The sequence below is a fragment of the Musca autumnalis genome, unplaced genomic scaffold, assembly GCF_047663935.1.
Source record: "Musca autumnalis isolate F117 unplaced genomic scaffold, ASM4766393v1 scaffold_3, whole genome shotgun sequence".
NCBI lineage: Eukaryota > Metazoa > Arthropoda > Insecta > Diptera > Muscidae > Musca > Musca autumnalis.
The window spans coordinates 99,214,097-99,232,695 of record NW_027411866.1 but is presented as its reverse complement, the minus strand read 5'-3'; the positions used below and the strand labels follow the sequence as shown (position 1 = coordinate 99,232,695).

At 35.8% G+C, this 18,599-nt stretch overlaps 1 protein-coding gene across 1 annotated transcript in view; it reads right to left on the bottom strand.

Annotated features, from left to right (window-relative positions):
• Window positions 1-285: 285 nt before the first annotated feature.
• LOC141398264 (uncharacterized) overlaps window positions 286-18,599 on the bottom strand; it is a 42,998-nt gene continuing 24,684 nt past the window's right edge. Inside the window, exons 2-5 of the mRNA XM_073975543.1 lie at window positions 16,055-16,187; window positions 14,775-15,985; window positions 1,570-1,702; window positions 286-1,497 (exon numbers count right to left, since the gene is read on the bottom strand). Of these exons, the coding sequence (XP_073831644.1) occupies window positions 286-1,497; window positions 1,570-1,702; window positions 14,775-15,985; window positions 16,055-16,177 (2,679 nt within the window). The 5' untranslated portion in view covers window positions 16,178-16,187. The remainder of the gene's footprint in view (window positions 1,498-1,569; window positions 1,703-14,774; window positions 15,986-16,054; window positions 16,188-18,599) is intronic.

The following is an 18,599-nucleotide window of genomic DNA, read 5'->3' as shown; positions in this document are numbered from 1 at the left end:
TCCGTTTCTAAGAATTAACATTTTTCAATATTTTTAACCTTAAATGCGTCGGGACACAGAAACAAGTTTTTTTCGCAATATTCACCCATATAAAGCTTTTATGTATTTGTGTAAATGTTTTCTCACACAAAATTCCCAATTACAACCGATTCGGTGATCAATTCGATTGTCGACACTCCCTCCCATCAAATACAAACACAAGCATTGATTTTAAAATAAAGCTAAACATTTAATACAAAATTTATTACAAATAGATTATAATTAAAAAAAAAAACATAATTAATCTTATTGCTTCTTCACTTTTGGGGATATTTTACTGTCCTTCTCTTTTTTTATTTTTTTGCAAGTTATTCCTTTTTCTCTTTTCCTACGTAAATGATGATACAGACTATTATAATGTTTATAAGTTTTTCCACAATCAGGACATTCTCTTTGTTGGCTCTGACCATCTTTGGCATGCTCCATTCTCATGTGAAAATTCAACGAAGCGCGATGTGTAAATTCTCGCCCACATTCGTTGCATTTGCGAACAAACGATCCCGAGTGCCTACCCAAATGTTCACGTAATTCGTAGGGCTTCCGGAATCCTTTCTCACATATTTCACATTTGTATTTGTATGGATTTTCGGGTTGTTTAGGTATCCCAGACTCTAGCCCATCCGCGTCTATTGGGTGTATATAACGGTTGTGTTCGGATAAATTCTTTTTACATGTAAAACTGGTGCCACACTTTGAACACTGGAAATTATTTGGATTTTTGTGATAGAGAATGTGTTCGATGAATCGATGACGATACGCAAATTTACGATCACAACATAGAATGTAGAACTCATTGTCTAAATGTTCAGCAAGGAAATGATCTTGAATAGCTTGAAAATGTTCAAAATTTTCATTACATACATAACAACGCATAGTGGGCTTTAACTTGGCAATAATGACGTCCAACTGCTTGGGAGTTTTACGAGTTTGATTGGTTTTTCGTTGTGGCTTTTGATTCTTTTCACTGGAGTCTTGCGAGTGATCAGTTATATTTTCTAAACTTGATAAATTTATATCCACTTCATCGTCTTGATCTTCTTCTCCACTTGAAATACTACGTTCTGGTTCTTCTCTTGTAGTTTCATCATTCATTATATCGGCTCTACCAAGTGATCCATAGTTTTGATTCGAATCTTCAAAACTCATCACTTCTTCTGTATGAAAGGACGTTTCTTCGATTTTTATAATATCAAAAATTGGTGGTGGCGAAGATGCTATACTTTTTGTGGTTTCCTTAGACGCTGTCGGCGTTATGCACTCTCTGATTTGATTATCTGTAACAGTTATATTTCCCTCAGAGATTTCTGTCATTATAATGGGCTGCGCCAATTCCCGTAGAAAATACCCCTGAACTGCCAATATGCTTTGTTTGAAATTATGAAAATCGAATATATTCTCCCAACATTTACTACATAACACAGCAACTGGAGTTTCAGAATTATGATCGATTTCAAGGAACTAAGGAAAACAGGTATTGTTAAATTTATTGCGTGTGTAAAATGAGTACAAGTAAAAAATAATAATAATTACCGTGGGATTAAAAAAACTTGTCGATATCTGGTATATGAGGGTGGCACTGTTATGTTCATCACGTAAGCGATACTCGTTACTACAAGAAGTTCGACATAGTCGGCAAAGATTGGTGCAAGCCATTTTTATGGGACTATATTAAGGAAGACAAAAAAATGGAAAATATATTATTTTGAGTAATTCCTCTAAAATAAAGGGCATTTTGTTAAACTTTTTGAATCGAGTTTCTCATTGGAAACAAAAAAGAGTTATTCATGACATGTCCTTATAGAGAAAGGAACCGTGATGTAATGCAGTAGTTTTCACTTAGCTGCATTAGTTTCAGATTTTTTAGCCAATTTCATTTTTCTTGCGAAGAACAAATATGCTATTTTTTATCTAGTTTATTTAAGCTAACTCCTGCTGCATGTAAAATATTCAACAAAATAATCCTAAACCGAATCCTTGAACCACTTGATCAATGCCTTCGAAAAGAACAAGCTGGATTCCGACCAAACCGATCCTGCGTAGACCAGATCAACAGCTTAAGATTAATAATCGAACAATGCAATGAATTCAATTCAACTTTGTACCTTACATTTGTCGATTTCGAAAAGGCCTTTGACGCAATTAACCGAGTCGTAATATGGAGAGCTCTAGAGAGAAAAGGTGTGCCAACAAAAATAATTAATCTTATTAAAGCACAATACACGGACGCAACAATGAGAGTGTCTCACCTCGGTAAAACTAGCGATCCCTTTACAACACACAGCGGGGTAAAACAAGGATGTTTGCTTTCACCACTACTTTTCATCTGTACCTTGGACGAAATACTAGCATACACCAACAATCAAAACAGAGGCATCCAGTGGAGAATTAACCAACAGCTCGAGGATCTAGAATACGCAGACGACATTGTTTTACTAGCCACGACAAAAGAAAACATGCAACATAAAATCAATGAACTTTCTAAGCGGGCTGCAGAATGCGGACTCCGAATCAATGCAGACAAGACCAAATCTATGGTCATAAAGGGGAATGCCAATCAAACCGCATTCTATCTCAACAACCTCCCAATCCAAAATATCAGTGAGTTTAGCTACCTTGGAAGCATCATAACTAGCGACGGAGGCGCAATTAACGACGTATCATCTCGCGTGGCTAAGGCGAGAGCAGCTTATTTCAACCTAAAGAATATATGGAAATCCAGTGCCATATCACCTAAAACAAAGATACACATATACAATGCCTGCATCAAATCCGTATTACTTTACGGGTCAGAAACATGGACTGTAAACGAAGAAATAAAACGCAAACTGCAAACCTTCACAAATAGATGCCTACGAAACATCCTCAGAATATGGTGGCCTAGAACCATATCGAATGAAAACCTATTAGAAATAGCGGAACAAGAAGACATCAATCTGCAGATCAAAAGAAGAAAATACTGCTGGCTGGGGCATGCTCTGAGAAGACCATACAACGAAATATCTCACGCAACTCTTGAATGGAATCCCCAAGGATACAGAGGCCGCGGAAGGCCAAGGAAAACGTGGAGACGTACAATTTTTACAGAAACCGGAAAAACTTTTAATGAATTAAGATATATCGCATCAGATAGACAGAGATGGAGATTCTATGTAAACGGCTTATGTTCCTGATGGAATACGCTAAATAAATAATAATATTTAAGCTAGCTGCATTTTTGACTTAGGTGCACAGAAATGGCTGCCATTTTGCACGTAATGTGCGAAAACTACTGTATAGACCTGCCGATTTAAGTACTCTACTTTTGCCAAGATGTATTAATGAAATGGTGGTGTATTAATGGAAATGGAAATAATTTGATGGTTGTGTGGATTTGAATCTTCGACTTTTCATTTTCACTTGCAATAAATCTTCGATCATTAAGCTCAACTCAAAACTAATTAAAATTAATATTAAGAATTATCATCGCCCAAATAGGCAAAATTTTCAAATAAATAAAAATTAGCTTGAGTCGGGCTTCAAAACATATAAAAATTGTGTTAGCGTTCAAAACCAAACTCATTACTTCCGAAGGCTGCGCTAAAAAGCGTTTGTCGTGGAAGCCATACAGGTTGAATGGGAAAAAAGCATTAAATTTGAGAAATGAAAAGTTCGATGACAGAGAAGCCACTCAACAGCCGATATGTCTGATGAGCTGCAAACTAACAGCGAAACCGGTCACATAAATTGGTGTTTGTTCGAACACATTTTTAAAAGGAAAAATTAGCAATCTGTTACAACAATGCCAAAAAGGTTTTGTAAACATACATAGATAATTTTCTTATTTTCTTAGCACTACTTCATTCCGAAATTATTATTCAATGTATTATTCAACAAATTCCACAAATATTTACATTTTTTCATTCATAATTTTGGTTTTTAGTTTTTGTTTTAAAATAAACACATTTTTGGCGTCTACCTTCATAATATTCCTTGAAGATTACCTAATCGATTGACGGTTACTATCGAAAAAATCGATAACATTGCTTGAACGTTTTCGATTGAGTTTTGTCATGCCCGTTTTTTATCGTGTCGAAAACTTATTCACGAGCATATTCTCGATCGAATCGAATCAGGTAATTAGGCCCTGTTATAGTTTCAGAGAAATATCAATTTCTTTCTCCAAAAATCTGCAAAAATGACATATTTTCCAAAATGGGGAAAATTGTCGTCTTTAGGAGCATATCATGCCCACGTCCTAAAATATGTTGATCTTATTTTTGGTATCTTTAGATTCCATATGTTTGCTATCGAGTTCCATAAAGAAATTAACAATCGGTGACGACAAGAAATTGGGGTCTTGGCCAGGAAAATTGATTTCTGAACCATTGCTCGGCGTCAAGTTCGGCCGGGCGGTAACTTTAAATACGAAAAATCAGGAGGTACCTCTATATTGGATATATAAACCAGTAAGGAAGGTATTAAAGTCGGGCGGCGCCGACTATATGATACCCTACACCACTGTAAATATGTTTATAAAATATACCGTCACATATTCCAAATGTCTTCAAAATTGGACAGATATAGGGTGTTTGGTGTAGCAAATTCACGTATTCATATATATGCCGAAAATATAAATGGGAGCTATAACCAAATCTGAACCAATTTCGATATAAGTTGGCAAGTACATTTAGCCTGTTTGGTGCACCAAATATCTCAAATCGGACGAAAATATATATGGGGGATATATTAATATCGGAACTGATTCCAATATAATTTGACAAACTTATTTCTAGTCTAAATTTGGTGACATTTTCCAAATTACATCAAAATCGGACAGAATTTGCGTGTTTGGTGCATCAAATACCTCAAATCGGAGATAGACCCTAAGTTCCTTTTAGGAATATACATAGAATAACTTTCTGAGTCGATTTATGCATGTCCGTCTGTCGATGTATTTTTGTAAACAAAGTACAGGTCGCATTTATTGTTCGATTCGCATGAACATTTGGGAAGATATTGCTCTTTATTTTGGTAAAAATTGGTTCAGAAAAGTTTAACCGACAATTCTTTGCAGGAATGCTGTATATCCTCAACGAAGACAATGTACCGAATTTTACAATTCCTGTACATAGGATTATTCTGTTAAAACTTTGAGACTAAAACTTGAGACGGGAATTCCCCACCCAAACCCATCCATTTTTGATTGATAAAAAATTCCCCGATATTAATCCTTCAGACGGTGTAATGGCGATAATTTAAATTTTACTCTAAGATAATACTTCAGTTTTGATTGTTTTTAAGTCTGGAGTGTTACCCTCAATGGCTTAACCTTCATCATTACTCTCTATTGCAGAGAGTAATATTTTTAACATTTTGTTTGGAAAAGTGGTTTTTGGACACTTTGCCATATGGCATAAAATGTATTTAAAGAAAAAAAACAAAACTAATATATTTAAGTTTTTAATTCAATTTTATCTTATAGAAGACCAGGATTCCTTATAGAAGAGTAAGAGGTCTTCTTATAGAAAAGCAGGATGTCTTCTCCTTGAAGAGCAAACGGTCGTCTCGTCGAAGGGCAGGATGTCTTCTCATAGAAGGGCAAGATGTCTTCTCATAGAAGAGCAGGAGGTCGTCTCATAGAAGAGAAGGACGTCTTCTCATAGAAGAGCAGTACGTTTGCATATAGAAGGGCAGGAGGTCTTCTTATAGAAGAGCAGGAGGTCTACTTTTAGAAGATTTGGGGGGTCTTCACATAGAAGGTCCTCTTATAGAATATCTGGAGGCCTTCTTTTAGAACATTGAAAGCTTCTTATAGAATACCTAGGTTCTTCTTATGGAAGATTTGAGGCCTTCTTATGGAAGATCTAAGCCCTTCTTTTAGAAAAAATGGAGGACTTCTTATAGAAGATCTAAATGTCTTCTTATAGCAGATCTGAATGTCTTCCTATAGAAGGGCTGGAGGTCATCTTGTAGGTCTTCTACTAGGAGGACTTATTTTAGAAAATCTGCGAAATTGTTATACATGATCTGGAGGTTTCCTTATGGTAGATCTGAAGGTTTTCTTATAGAGGTCTTCGTAGACGACTTGGAGGTCTATTTATACAAGATCTAGGGATTTTACTATAGAAGATCTGGGAGTCAATAAAATATATAAAATTATAAGGTGGTACTTTCATGCAAATTTTAAATCGAGCGAGGAGCGCTCGCTCTTTGAGACATAACAATGTATAGGGTCCACCAATCAAAATTGTTTTTAGATAAAACTTCAGGGAAAAATACAAAATTACTAAAAAAGGGTACCCATAGGTATTTTGCCTTAAAACGGGCTTCAAAAACTGGGTATGCCATATGGCATAGAGTCACCGAAAGGATTAGCAGAGTCAGTTCCACCAGTTGTCTTTCTTCCTTTTTGTGTCTGGGATGCTGCTATAGTGCTGTTATTTGCTTACCTCTTATTACGTTGGTAGCTGTATTTCGAGGTCGGCTTAATTATGCGGTTAACAGATTAACGAGAATTCGGAATATTTCTAATTTTGTTTATTATCTGGTCACTCTTATTGAGGTGATGAGACACAGGTTCGGCGGTTCTTTCTTGTTAAACAAGAACAAAGGAACTGAATAGAAGGCGATGTTGATGAGACACTGATGTTATTTAAAATAATTTTCACTTACTAACTTATAAATTATTCCTTAACCTAAGCATTCTTATATTCTATTTAACACGTAAATAAGGAACAGCTCTATACCTGCTGTGACATTTCTAACTGGCTCTTGCCTACGCGCAAGCGTGTATGTCTTGTAAAAGTCATAAAAACTTTTATTAGTTATGTTCCTTTATGTTACCAGTTTTCCCATTTCACAAAATGTTTACCTGCGTTCCTTTAGCCCAAAACCGGAAGAAATTTTTAGGGGAGAGAATAAAAACACATTTATCTTCTACCACATATTTGTTTAATTAGCGTGTTGGGAAATCGAATAGATAATTTATTTTTAATTGTCAGATTTTCCAGAGCCTCAATATAAACCAAAAGTATGCACAAAAGTTGTTTGTACAGGAACTGTGTCGGCATCCGAAACTAGAGTTTTCTCCGCCTCCGCCCTTAGTAATCAATTTCATTATCCACTTTTAAAATTGTTCTTTCTTAATATTAAAATAATTTGAGTAAATTATAAGCAAGAAAAGAGGAGTTTCTACTCCCACACCGACTACAGGAACACCTTAATGCTTGTTGTTCGTAACGTTGGGCACATTAAAAACCGCCAAATCATTTCTATCTACCCTTTTTTGCTAGAAAAATTTGGCTGAGTAGAAAATAAAAATAAGTAGAAAATTCCCACATAACAAATAAATAAAGCAATTCCACGACAGCGGGTTCTTTCGTACCGGATTGAACCGGAACCACACAACATTAGCGTTCCGGCCAGCGGCGGCCACCTCAGTGTACATGTGTTTGTATTTGTTTCGTTTCCTGTGTTGGGAGCAGCATATCCCGGAATGCCTGCTCCGAATTCTCTTAGTCCGTGCCGGGACGTAGGGAAACTCAGGACCAATTTATTTGTGCTCGCATCTTCACCCATATCTAACCTTCGGTGAGATACAGTAGATGTCAGGAGTGGGTGTATCTGAGGGGTTGCTATGGACTTGTCCACGTGAGGGACTACGACAGGGATTATGTTGCTGCATGCTGCGTGAATACAGCCCCCCGTGAGTCGTCATCAGATTACGAACCGCACACACAGCATTTAACACCACCCGTTGTTGTCCCAATCGCAGAAATGCATCCTTTTTGCAATTTAATTGCAATGGACTCCGAGGAAAATTCGGGGAAATAGTTCATTTCATGAGTCGGAAGAACATCAAGGTCGCGGCGGTGCAAGAAACCAAGCTCAACAACAACTGTAGTTTACAACGTTGTGATGGTTACAACGTGTTAAGGGAGGATCGCACCAGGAGTGGAGGAGTGGGATTACCTTTCCTATTGCACCAGAAATATCCTGCTTTAGCCTGTCTCCAATGACCCGTACATGGAGTGTATGGGGTATCAGACAGGTGTGGAACTGCCGAGATAGAGTTGCTGAACGTATACATCCCGCCGAGAAAAAGCCGTATCTCTGGTAAGAGCCTGACATTAGCCCGCTTTTGGAAGGTCATAATCGTCTGTTCCAGAGGGACTTTAATGTGCATCATGAGATGTGGCATTCGGCCCTCGGAAACGACCAGAGGGGTACAGCTCTGGCTGAGCAGATTGATAGCTCTACGTTTTGCACGGTCAATGGGGACGCCCCTACCAGAATGATAGGAGAGTGTCACATTTCGCCAGACATAACCATCGTGTCACCTGGTCTGACAAATGACGTTACCTGGCAACCCCCTTGGATCAGACCATCTCCCCATTAGCAGACCACAAGATTTCATCTAATCTGAATGTCCCAGCCTGTCTCCAATGACCCGTACATGGAGTGTATGGGGTATCAGACAGGTGTGGAACTGCCGAGATAGAGTTGCTGAACGTATACATCCCGCCGAGAAAAAGCCGTATCTCTGGTAAGAGCCTGACATTAGCCCGCTTTTGGAAGGTCATAATCGTCTGTTCCTGGGGGACTTTAATGTGCATCATGAGATGTGGCATTCGGCCTTAGGAAACGACCAGAGGGGTACAGCTCTGGCTGAGCAGATTGATAGCTCTACGTTTTGCACGGTCAATGGGGACGCCCCTACCAGAATGATAGGAGAGTGTCACATTTCGCCAGACATAACCATCGTGTCACCTGGTCTGACAAATGACGTTACCTGGCAACCCCTTGGATCAGACCATCTCCCCATTAGCAGACCACAAGATTTCATCTAATCTGAATGTCCCACTTCGTCAATCATAGGAAAGCTGATTGGTCGAGTTTCAGAGAGTTCACCGCTATTTGAGGACATTGAGTAGACAACCCTCCGGCTAAGCTTGAAACGTTGTTTAGTCAACTATATAAGCGGACGCCAGTCGTACGTGGAATTCAGTAATAGGAAGTCCAAACACCGTAGAGTGAAAGAGGAGTTCCCCAATGTGGGGTGATATCTCCGGAATTGTTTAACTTCTACTTCTCCTGTATTCCCCCCTCCAGACGGCATCGAGATCGTAACGTATGCGGACGATTGCACGATCATGGCGTCAGGTACCTTCCCTGATGACATCTGTGCGAGACTGAACTCCTATTTAACCGATATTACCATCTTTTTCCACGCGAGGAATATGCAGATTTCCGCCACAAAATCTACAGCCACTCTGTTCACCACATGGACAGCGCAGTTTGGAATAGAGGTGAATGTCGTGGTAGCCGGTATCAGGATTCCAACTACAAACTGCCCAAACATTCTTGGAGTCACATTCGACACTACTTTCAAGTAGAGCGGGCACGCCACAGCTGTCTGCGACAAACTGGAACAACTGGTAGGAACAAGATCCTCAAATCCCCAGCCGGCAGCACCTTGTTGACCACTTATAACGCGATATGTCGCAGCTGAGTAGCGACAGCTGCCACGACAAACCATATTGCAGTCGCCCAAAACTTATTAGGCGGAAATCGACCGCGACCGTGCAAGACATCTGACACAAAACGCCTTTTCGACTTCCCCGCCAAACCCACTCATCAATCTCCAGTGGATCTGTGGCTACATCCCATCGAAGCAGCCACTTTCCTGGAACTGGATATAGACCCAGAGCCAGATTGAACAGAAGAACGAATATATCATAATAATAAACACTGTTACAACAAGAACAGCAGAATAAACAAGCTGAGTATTTCGTGTGGCCTTCAATTGCTTTTAGTATTCCCGCGATTCCTATTTCCCTATATTTTTAGATGGGATTTCCCACGAAATTGGCTCGAAATTTCCGGGAATTTGTTGCCGGCGTCTGATTGGCTGGTACACTGACTTTGACCTTTGTTCCAGATTTTTTGACGTTTTTCCCTTTATTGTGTTCCCGAACTGAAAAAACGTTTGCGTGAGAAATAAATTTCTTTCTTCCTCTCTTTTACAAGTTTCATATGAATGAAAGTCGGTAATTCCCAAACTGTAGTAGTCACCTTACATTTTTATTAGGTTATCGAGCACATCAAGAGATTTAAAACAAATTTAACGAATTTTGGATAAAATTGATCCATTTTTATACCCTCCGCTACACTTAATATTCAGCAACATATTATATGATATCGAAGTCTCCAAGTATTTAAATCAGGAGAATGTTTATTTACTGTATGAATAATATACTTTAGCTATTAAGTATCCTTTGAATTGAAATGGAATAATAACCCAGCCGGTATTTGGAAGATTGTTTTTTCAAAAATCACATTGAGGGGTCATTTTAGAGTCCTTTTGGTGATCAAAAAATGATTAAGTCGTTTGTATGATCAGAAAGGGACTCGAAAGTGACTCCCTGTAACGATTGAAAAGAGTTCAAATTAAAATACAACAACAAATGTGTTGTAATCACAAATAAATCATTCGTTATTTATTGTCACATTTTGATCATCAGAAGATTGAAAAATGGTTAATCACAAATAAATCATTCGTTATTTATTGTCACATTTTGATCATCAGAAGATTGAAAAATGGTTAATCAAAAAATGGTCATGCAGGTGTTTGAAAAGTGATTATAATAATGTAACTTCTGATCATATTTTGAACAGATAGGTGATTAAAAACTGATTGTTTTGTTTTATTTTTGTTTTGTTGAACATAATTCTCATATGGTAAATAACAAAAATGTTTTGCAATCGATGAATCCCAGTTTCACCTTATCAGAATTCGCGAACTGTTAACATATTCTATAAAGTATGACTACAATTCTTTAAAATGAATTGTTTTAGGAGGGATCCCATAATGTCGACCATTAAAATTAATTTTCGTGGAAGCTGTGTTGGCATCAATGTAGGAAAATGAATAAAAATGGGTTGAAGCCAACAAGTTTTTTTATGTTCCCATACGATTTCTGGCTTAACCTTACATTTTATAGACCTATCCCCGAAAAACGAATCACAGAATACTCCATGGGCAACAAGATTGTAGTGTACGATTTTTCGATATATCCACTGCATCCACCTAAAATTGATGCTGACAATTTGAAGCCGGAATTTCGGTGTTTTTTTGAATTTTTTTAAAAATCCGGACGCGCAAGAAGTTTATATTCCAAACTCTTAACACGATTATAGAACTCGTGATTTTACGTCGTTTGATGCATATCTCATGAGTGTGCTCCTTACAGCATCGTAGTAATTGGAGTCGAAAGGCCAAAATTTGATGCGTGAATTTTTTTACAAAACATATTTTTTGCGTGTAAAATTTACAACTGTCATTCCATTTCCTTTGAAACCCGCGTGAATTTAGTTTTTTTACGCGACGGTTCTAATGAAGCCTTCCGCGATCGAATCCATCTACTAAAACCGCGGATATAGATACCTTGAAAATCGGAAAATCAGCAAAAATATATTTTGACAACACCGCGTACTAAATCGCGATTTTCTTTAAAATTTTTTACATAAATGGAATCCTTTACTGGCGATTATAATATTTGCGAAAACGCGTGTCATAAAAGAAAAGAGATACGCGAGTAATATGGGTCTTTCACAAAAAATTGAATGTGGAGGCACATCCGCGGTTCTTGAAGAATCTAATTAAAATTGGTATATTTTGACGTATTTTTGATAGGCGCTGATGAAACCGGATGCGCATCAAAATCGTATACACATTGCGCGACTTTTACCAACTTTAATGTTTTTTGCAGTGTATGATGCAACTGGCGGCACACAATGGCCCCTGAGTGAAACATCGAAATATGCATAAATTTTGAAAGAGATTGATTCGCTGTATCCAAAAACGGATGCGCATCAACCGACTTTAACTAATTCGCGAATAACGGGCTTTTTAATTTTAATATTAATTGAATGATTGTAATTTCAATATTACTCTTAATTTCCTACCCTTATAAGTTATCACAGTAATCAGTTAAACTCTCGCGATGGTAAACCATATTTTTTGATGAAGTTTTAACAGTATACATTCATTATTCTATGGGATTTTAGCAAAATAGTTGGAGAACTCCCAAATATTTTTTTCTAATTTTTAGAATCAAACCAAAAAAATATTTGCAACAATATTTTCCAACAATACGTTTTTCTCTTTTGTTGTTGCTATAATATGCAATTTATGTACCCAATATCTATAAATTTGGTATCATATTTTTCTACGCATTGTCTAGATTCCGCATATATTTTTAATTTATTTTTTGAGGGTTTGTACGGATTCTGGGACAGGATAATTTGGATGTACTACAAATTTTTTTTATTATTTGTTGATTTTCCGCGAAAATAATAATAAATTTAATAACTATTTAAACATCTACGAATAGATATGGAATGCTGTTAACGATTTATGCATACATTTTCTCATAACAACAAAAAATATATTTTTAAATATTTTGTCTTTATATGAGAATAAAAACCGCTTTAACTTTTGCGCGCATTGGCCAATTTCATGAACGCGAGCAGATTTGAAACCGGATTTTTTTCCTTTACCTCTATACCAAAAATCGTAGATGTGCTCGCAAAAAAAAAATTTAATTTTTTTCAAATGGAATTGTAAAGGAATTTTGTTATTCGCCATATACACTTTCTACAAAACTTGTATATAAATGTAACGTATAATATTAAGAGTATAGACAAACACAACACTTGTTCACGTAAAGGGGATAATTAAAAGTCATAGCAAAGCAGAAAAGACAACACAACAAAGGAAAGGAACAAAAAAACAAAGAAGAATAAAAAGAAAATTCTTTTAATGTTTTCGTCTAATAAATGACTCCCTAAAGACTCATAAACGATAGTAAACATGACTCAAAAAAGACTCGAAAAAGAGTCCCAAATTAATCAACAAATCATCAATAAATGATTAAAATACGATTCGAAAAAGACTTTATTATATACCATCAGAAAATGGGCAAAAATTACTCGAAACTAATGCAGAGGAAGACTCATTTGTGATTTGTTTAGAAGGGTCGCCTGAGGTAACGTTTTCCTTTCGACAAAGGAGTCATTTATGATCAGAAAATGAGCTCATATTCCAGCTTTTTAATCGTGCAGTCGGATCAAAAAAGACTCGAATTTGATTAAAATTTTCAAAAAATGCTGGGAAATAGCAATTGAAAAATGAAAATGAAAAATGTACCCTTCGCTACAATGTGGAAATGGTATTATAAGTTTGTTTTTCGAAAAAATCCTGTAACACCGCGAAATATTCGTCTTAGACCCCCATATGGTATACCAAAATTCATATCTCGACGAGATAAAGCGATTTTGTGTCCATTAGGTTTATGATTTTTTGACATTTTTTCTCAAAAATGATTTCCTGTAGTGAGAATGAATGAACTTTTGCCTATTAATGCATAAAATAAAATAAATTCTATTAAAAAAAATTGTCCGCACCACTTAGAATTTTTTTTTTTTTTTGAAAAAATTCTATGAAATGAAAAAAAAATCTCAAAAACTTATTTCCTGTTGCACGAATGAATAACCGTTTGCCTATTAATTACTAAAATAATTTTTATTCCATTTATATATTGAAAATGGTGCCACACAAATTACTTTTAATTTTTGTGATATATGAAATAATATTATATATAATATAAAATGATACACTCATACCTCGATTTGCGTTGCCTCGATTTGCGTTAAGAAACAATATAATAGATTTCTTCGATTTGCGCTACTGATTCGATTTGCGTTATTAACAAAGACATAAATACAATAAGATAAGACATTTTTTTTGCTATCATTCTTCAGTGAATGGCTTTTGAATTTAACATAATGTTATATTACGATATGGTGATATAACATTTTTTTCTTTTATACATTTTTACGCATTTAACCGAATTTACCGATCCAATTGACATAGAATTATTCTTGAATAGACCCTTGAATGCATAAATTTCGTTTCTGATACCATTACATGAAATGTTCCTCCTTGGTTGCGATTTTGAATAAACTGCAACCTGTTAACGGTAATGTTTCTATACAAAGTTTCGTAAACATTTTTTTGTTGCATGCATTTTGTCTAGTCTTAGTTGTATTTATGTCTTTGTTATTAATAACTAATATTTCTGACTTTGAATTTTGTGAAAAAGTTGCTCAGAACATGTGGAAACATGTTTTTTGACTTGCGTTGTTTCGATTTGCGTCGGAACCAATTATTAACGCAAATCGAGGTATGATTGTATATATGTAATAATACGATGATAAAATTAGTGAGAAATAAACGGTTTTGTCATTTGGGTTATGTCGTGTACCCCTATACCTTGTTATTAGTTATATATCGGCAGACAGTGACTTCAAAAAATTTTCAAAAGTTCCGAAACATAAAAACTTTAAAAGCTTTTTGTGCAGAAGCTTTTTTTATCGAATCACGTTATAATTAAGATTTTATGTAATCTTACGTAAAAACTAATCACGCTATGATACAGGGATATGAGGTTGTAAAAAAGTCATAACCCTAATATGTATATACAGTACACAAAATTCCAAATTACAACCAATTCGGTGTATAAACATTCATTATTGACACTCCCATCAAATAGAAACACATGCATTTATTTTAAAATAAAACTAAACTAAATGTTTAGTTTATATATACATATGTATATAGTATTAAATATACAAATTTTATTAAATTCGATACATGTAAATACATTATAATTTGAAATAAATATATCATTTACACTTGTTGCTTCTTTGCTTTTGTGGATGTTTTACTCTTCTTCTCTTTTTTAGTTTTGCAAGTTATTCCCTTTTCTTTTTTACTACGTAAATGGTGATACAAACCATTATAATTTTTATATATTTTTCCACAATCAGGACATTCTCTTTGTTCGCTCTGGCCATCTTTGGGATGTTCCATTCTCTGGTGAAGATACAACGAAGATCGATGTGTAAATTCTCGTCCACATTCGTTGCATTTGCGAACAAACGATCCCGAATGCCTACCCAAATGTTCACGTAATAAATAGGGTTTCCGGAATCCTTTCTCACAAATTTCACATTTGTATTTGTATGGATTTTCAGGTTGTTTAGGTATCCCATACTCAAGTCCACCGGCGTATGTTGGGTGTGTGAAACGGTTGTGTTCGTCTAAATTCTTTTTACATGAATAAGTAGTGCCACACAATGAACACTGGAAATTATTTGGATTTCTGTGATAGAGAATGTGTTCGATGAATCTATTACGATACGAAAATTTACGATCACAACATAGAATGTAGAACTCATTGTCTAAATGTTCAGCAAGGAAATGATCTTGAATAGCTTGAAAATGCTCAAAATTGTCATTACATACATAACAACGCATGGTAGGCTTTAACTCGGCAATAATGGCGTCCAACTGCTTGGAAGTTTTACGAGTTTGACTGGTTTTTCGTTGTGGCTTTTGATTCTTTTCACTGGAGTCTTGTGAGTGATCAGTTATATTTCCTAAACTTAAGGAAATTGTATCCACCTCATCGTCATGTTCTTCTTCTCCACTTGAAATATTACGTTCTTGTTTTTCTCTTGTAGTTTCATCATTCATTATATCGGCGCTATTAAGTGATCCATAGTTTTGATTCAAATCTTCAAAACTCATCATTGTTTCTGTATGAAAGGATGTTTCTTCGATTTTTATAATATCGAAGACTGGTGGTGGCGAAGATGCTATACTTTTTGTGGCTTCCTTAGACGTTGCCGGCGTTATGCACTCTTTGCTTTGATTATTTGTAACAGTTACATTTTCCCCAGAGGATTCCGTCATGACAATTGGTTGGGTCAATTCCCGAAGAAAATGCTCCTGAACTGACAATATGCTTTGTTTGAAATTATGAAAATCGAATATGTTCTCCCAACATTTACTGCATAACACAGCAATTGGATTTTCAGAATTATAATCGATTTCAAGGAACTAAGGAAAAGAGGCATTGTTAAATTTAATGTGTGTGTAAAATGCGTACAAGTAAAAAACAATAATTACCGTGGGATGAAAAAATCTTGTCGATATCTGGTATATGAGGGTGGCATTGTTATGTTCATCACGTAAGCGATACTCATTACTACAAGAAGTTCGACATAGTCGACAAAGATTGGTGCAAGCCATTTTTATGGGACTGTATTAAGGAAGACAGAAGAAAATGGAAATTTGTATTATTTTGAATAATTTCTCTAAAATAGACGGCATCTTTTTATATACTTTAGTTACACTTTTTGAAGCGTGTTTCTCTTTGGAAACAAAAAACAGTTTTCCTGGCATGTCACCAATGGCGATGTTGGGGATGAAATATACCAAGCAACGACACTGGCCGGCATTACCATGGTAATGCCCTGAACTTATCTTATCCCTCTTTAATCTCAAATGGACACTGTCCTACCCGTGGTGTCACCTGCGGAGCTGTCTTTAACACTCGTAAAGGTAGTGAGCCAACATGTGCCGCTCGTTCACAAACACACAGAAAAAAGGCCTCTCTAACATATGTCCCAAACATATTTTGCAGCAAACATATATTTGTTTGCAAGCAGTCCCAAACATAACATATGATTGGGTGCAAAACAATTATATGTTTGAGTGCAAACAAATTATATGTTTGGGTGCAAACATATACAAACCCAAAAGCCAAGAAAAAAAAAACAAACACATGCACCAGTGGGCGCTTACTGAGACCAAGGGAGCGTAAATTTCAATGTAAAACACGTTGAAATGTATGCTCATTTGCTCTCAATAAGCTCTCACTAGATATCTGTAACATATACACACATTTATAAATAATGGTGGTTGTTTATACCCAAAAAAATATATGTTCTAATATAAAAAATATGTTGGTACCGAAACAAATAAAATTGAGATATTTTACAAAATGTTACAAACATATTTGTTTGTATCCAAACATAAGTTTGCAACCAGTCCCAAACAAATATTTGTTTGGATCCAAACATATTTCTAACATATATTTATCTGCGTACATAAGAACATTAAAAACTTGGTTTTGGCGTTGGACTAGTATCCCAACCCTCCAAAAACACTTCATACTGTGAAAAAAAAAAAAAAGGAACAAAAAAAACTCCTCTAAAGTTGATGACCCCCGCAAACGTTTTAAGGACCATATATCTGCAGCTGGAATGTTCGCACTCTTTATAGAGATGTTACAGTTTATGCATTTTAAGATGTACTTGAAAAATACAAGGCCGATATTACTGTCATATAGGAAACGCGATGTATTGGGAAAGGCGTCACAATAACACCAAAGGAGACGTAAACGCAAAAAATATATGTTAGAAATATATGTCTGAAACATTTTGTAACATATCTCAATTTTATTTGTTTGGGTACCAACATATTTTTATACCCTCAGCCTTTAGGCTATGAAGGGTATATCAAGCTTTTTGTAGAAAATTAACTTATGTTGAAACTGAGGTATGGGGTATTGTAACTCGCGATCAGTTTTACTATACCATAACTTTTGACCGCATTAAAATAAACTGTTTTAGCCCGATTCACCGAGGGGTTTCTTAAAATAATATTTTGAGCGGAAGCTGTGGTCGTACTAATGTAAAAAAATCGGAAAAAATCGTTGAAAAAAAACGAGTTTCATTATGTTATTTTCCAATTAGTGGTTTTACAACACAATGTAGAGCTTAAAGCTCAAAGGAGAAGTTAAAGAGTACACTTCAGAGTGGAAGTTTCTAAAGTATGATTTTTTAATATATCCACTGTATCTACCTCAAACGGATGCTGACATTTTGAAACCAGAAAAATGGGGTTTTTTGAATTTTTGTTCTAATCGGGACGCGCAGCTGGATTTCACTAAAAGCTTATTATTTGATTATAGTACTCACGATTTCGCATTTTTTAATGTATAACATGAGGGTGTAGCCCTCACAGGATCACAGTAATCTGCGCCCAAACACGAAATTTTTGTGCGTAAATTTTTCTCAAAAATCTATTTTTTTGGTTTAAAATTTACAAACGTCAATCGATTTCCGTGGAAACCCGCGTAAATTTAGTTTTTTTGCTTTCTGAATCTAACAAGCCACGACGCGTAAAAATCCACCCACTAGATCGGCGGATATGATACCCCTCAAATTTTGAAAATTTGCAAAAAATTATTTTGAAAATATCGCATATTAAAACGCGTTTTGGATGTGTCAGTTCTACTTAAATAAATAGATCGATACGCGTGTTTAAACTGCGCGAAAACAGATATTTAAAAACTCTCGTAAATCCAGAGATATAACAGATTTTTTCTAAAAATTGAGTGCGATGCTACATCCACGGTTTTTGATGGATCGCATTGAAACGGCATAGAATGATGTATTTTTTAATGGTGATTATTGAAATCGGATGCGCATAAAATGTAAATGAACTTCGCGCAAATTATGACCATTTTACTGTGTTTTGCACCCTAATATGCAGCAGATGCTACATCGTGGTCGCCAAATAGAATTTGACAAACTGTACATCAAATAAGAGGGATTGATTCGCTGTGTTGGAAAATCGGATGCGCATCATGTCATTTTCACAATTG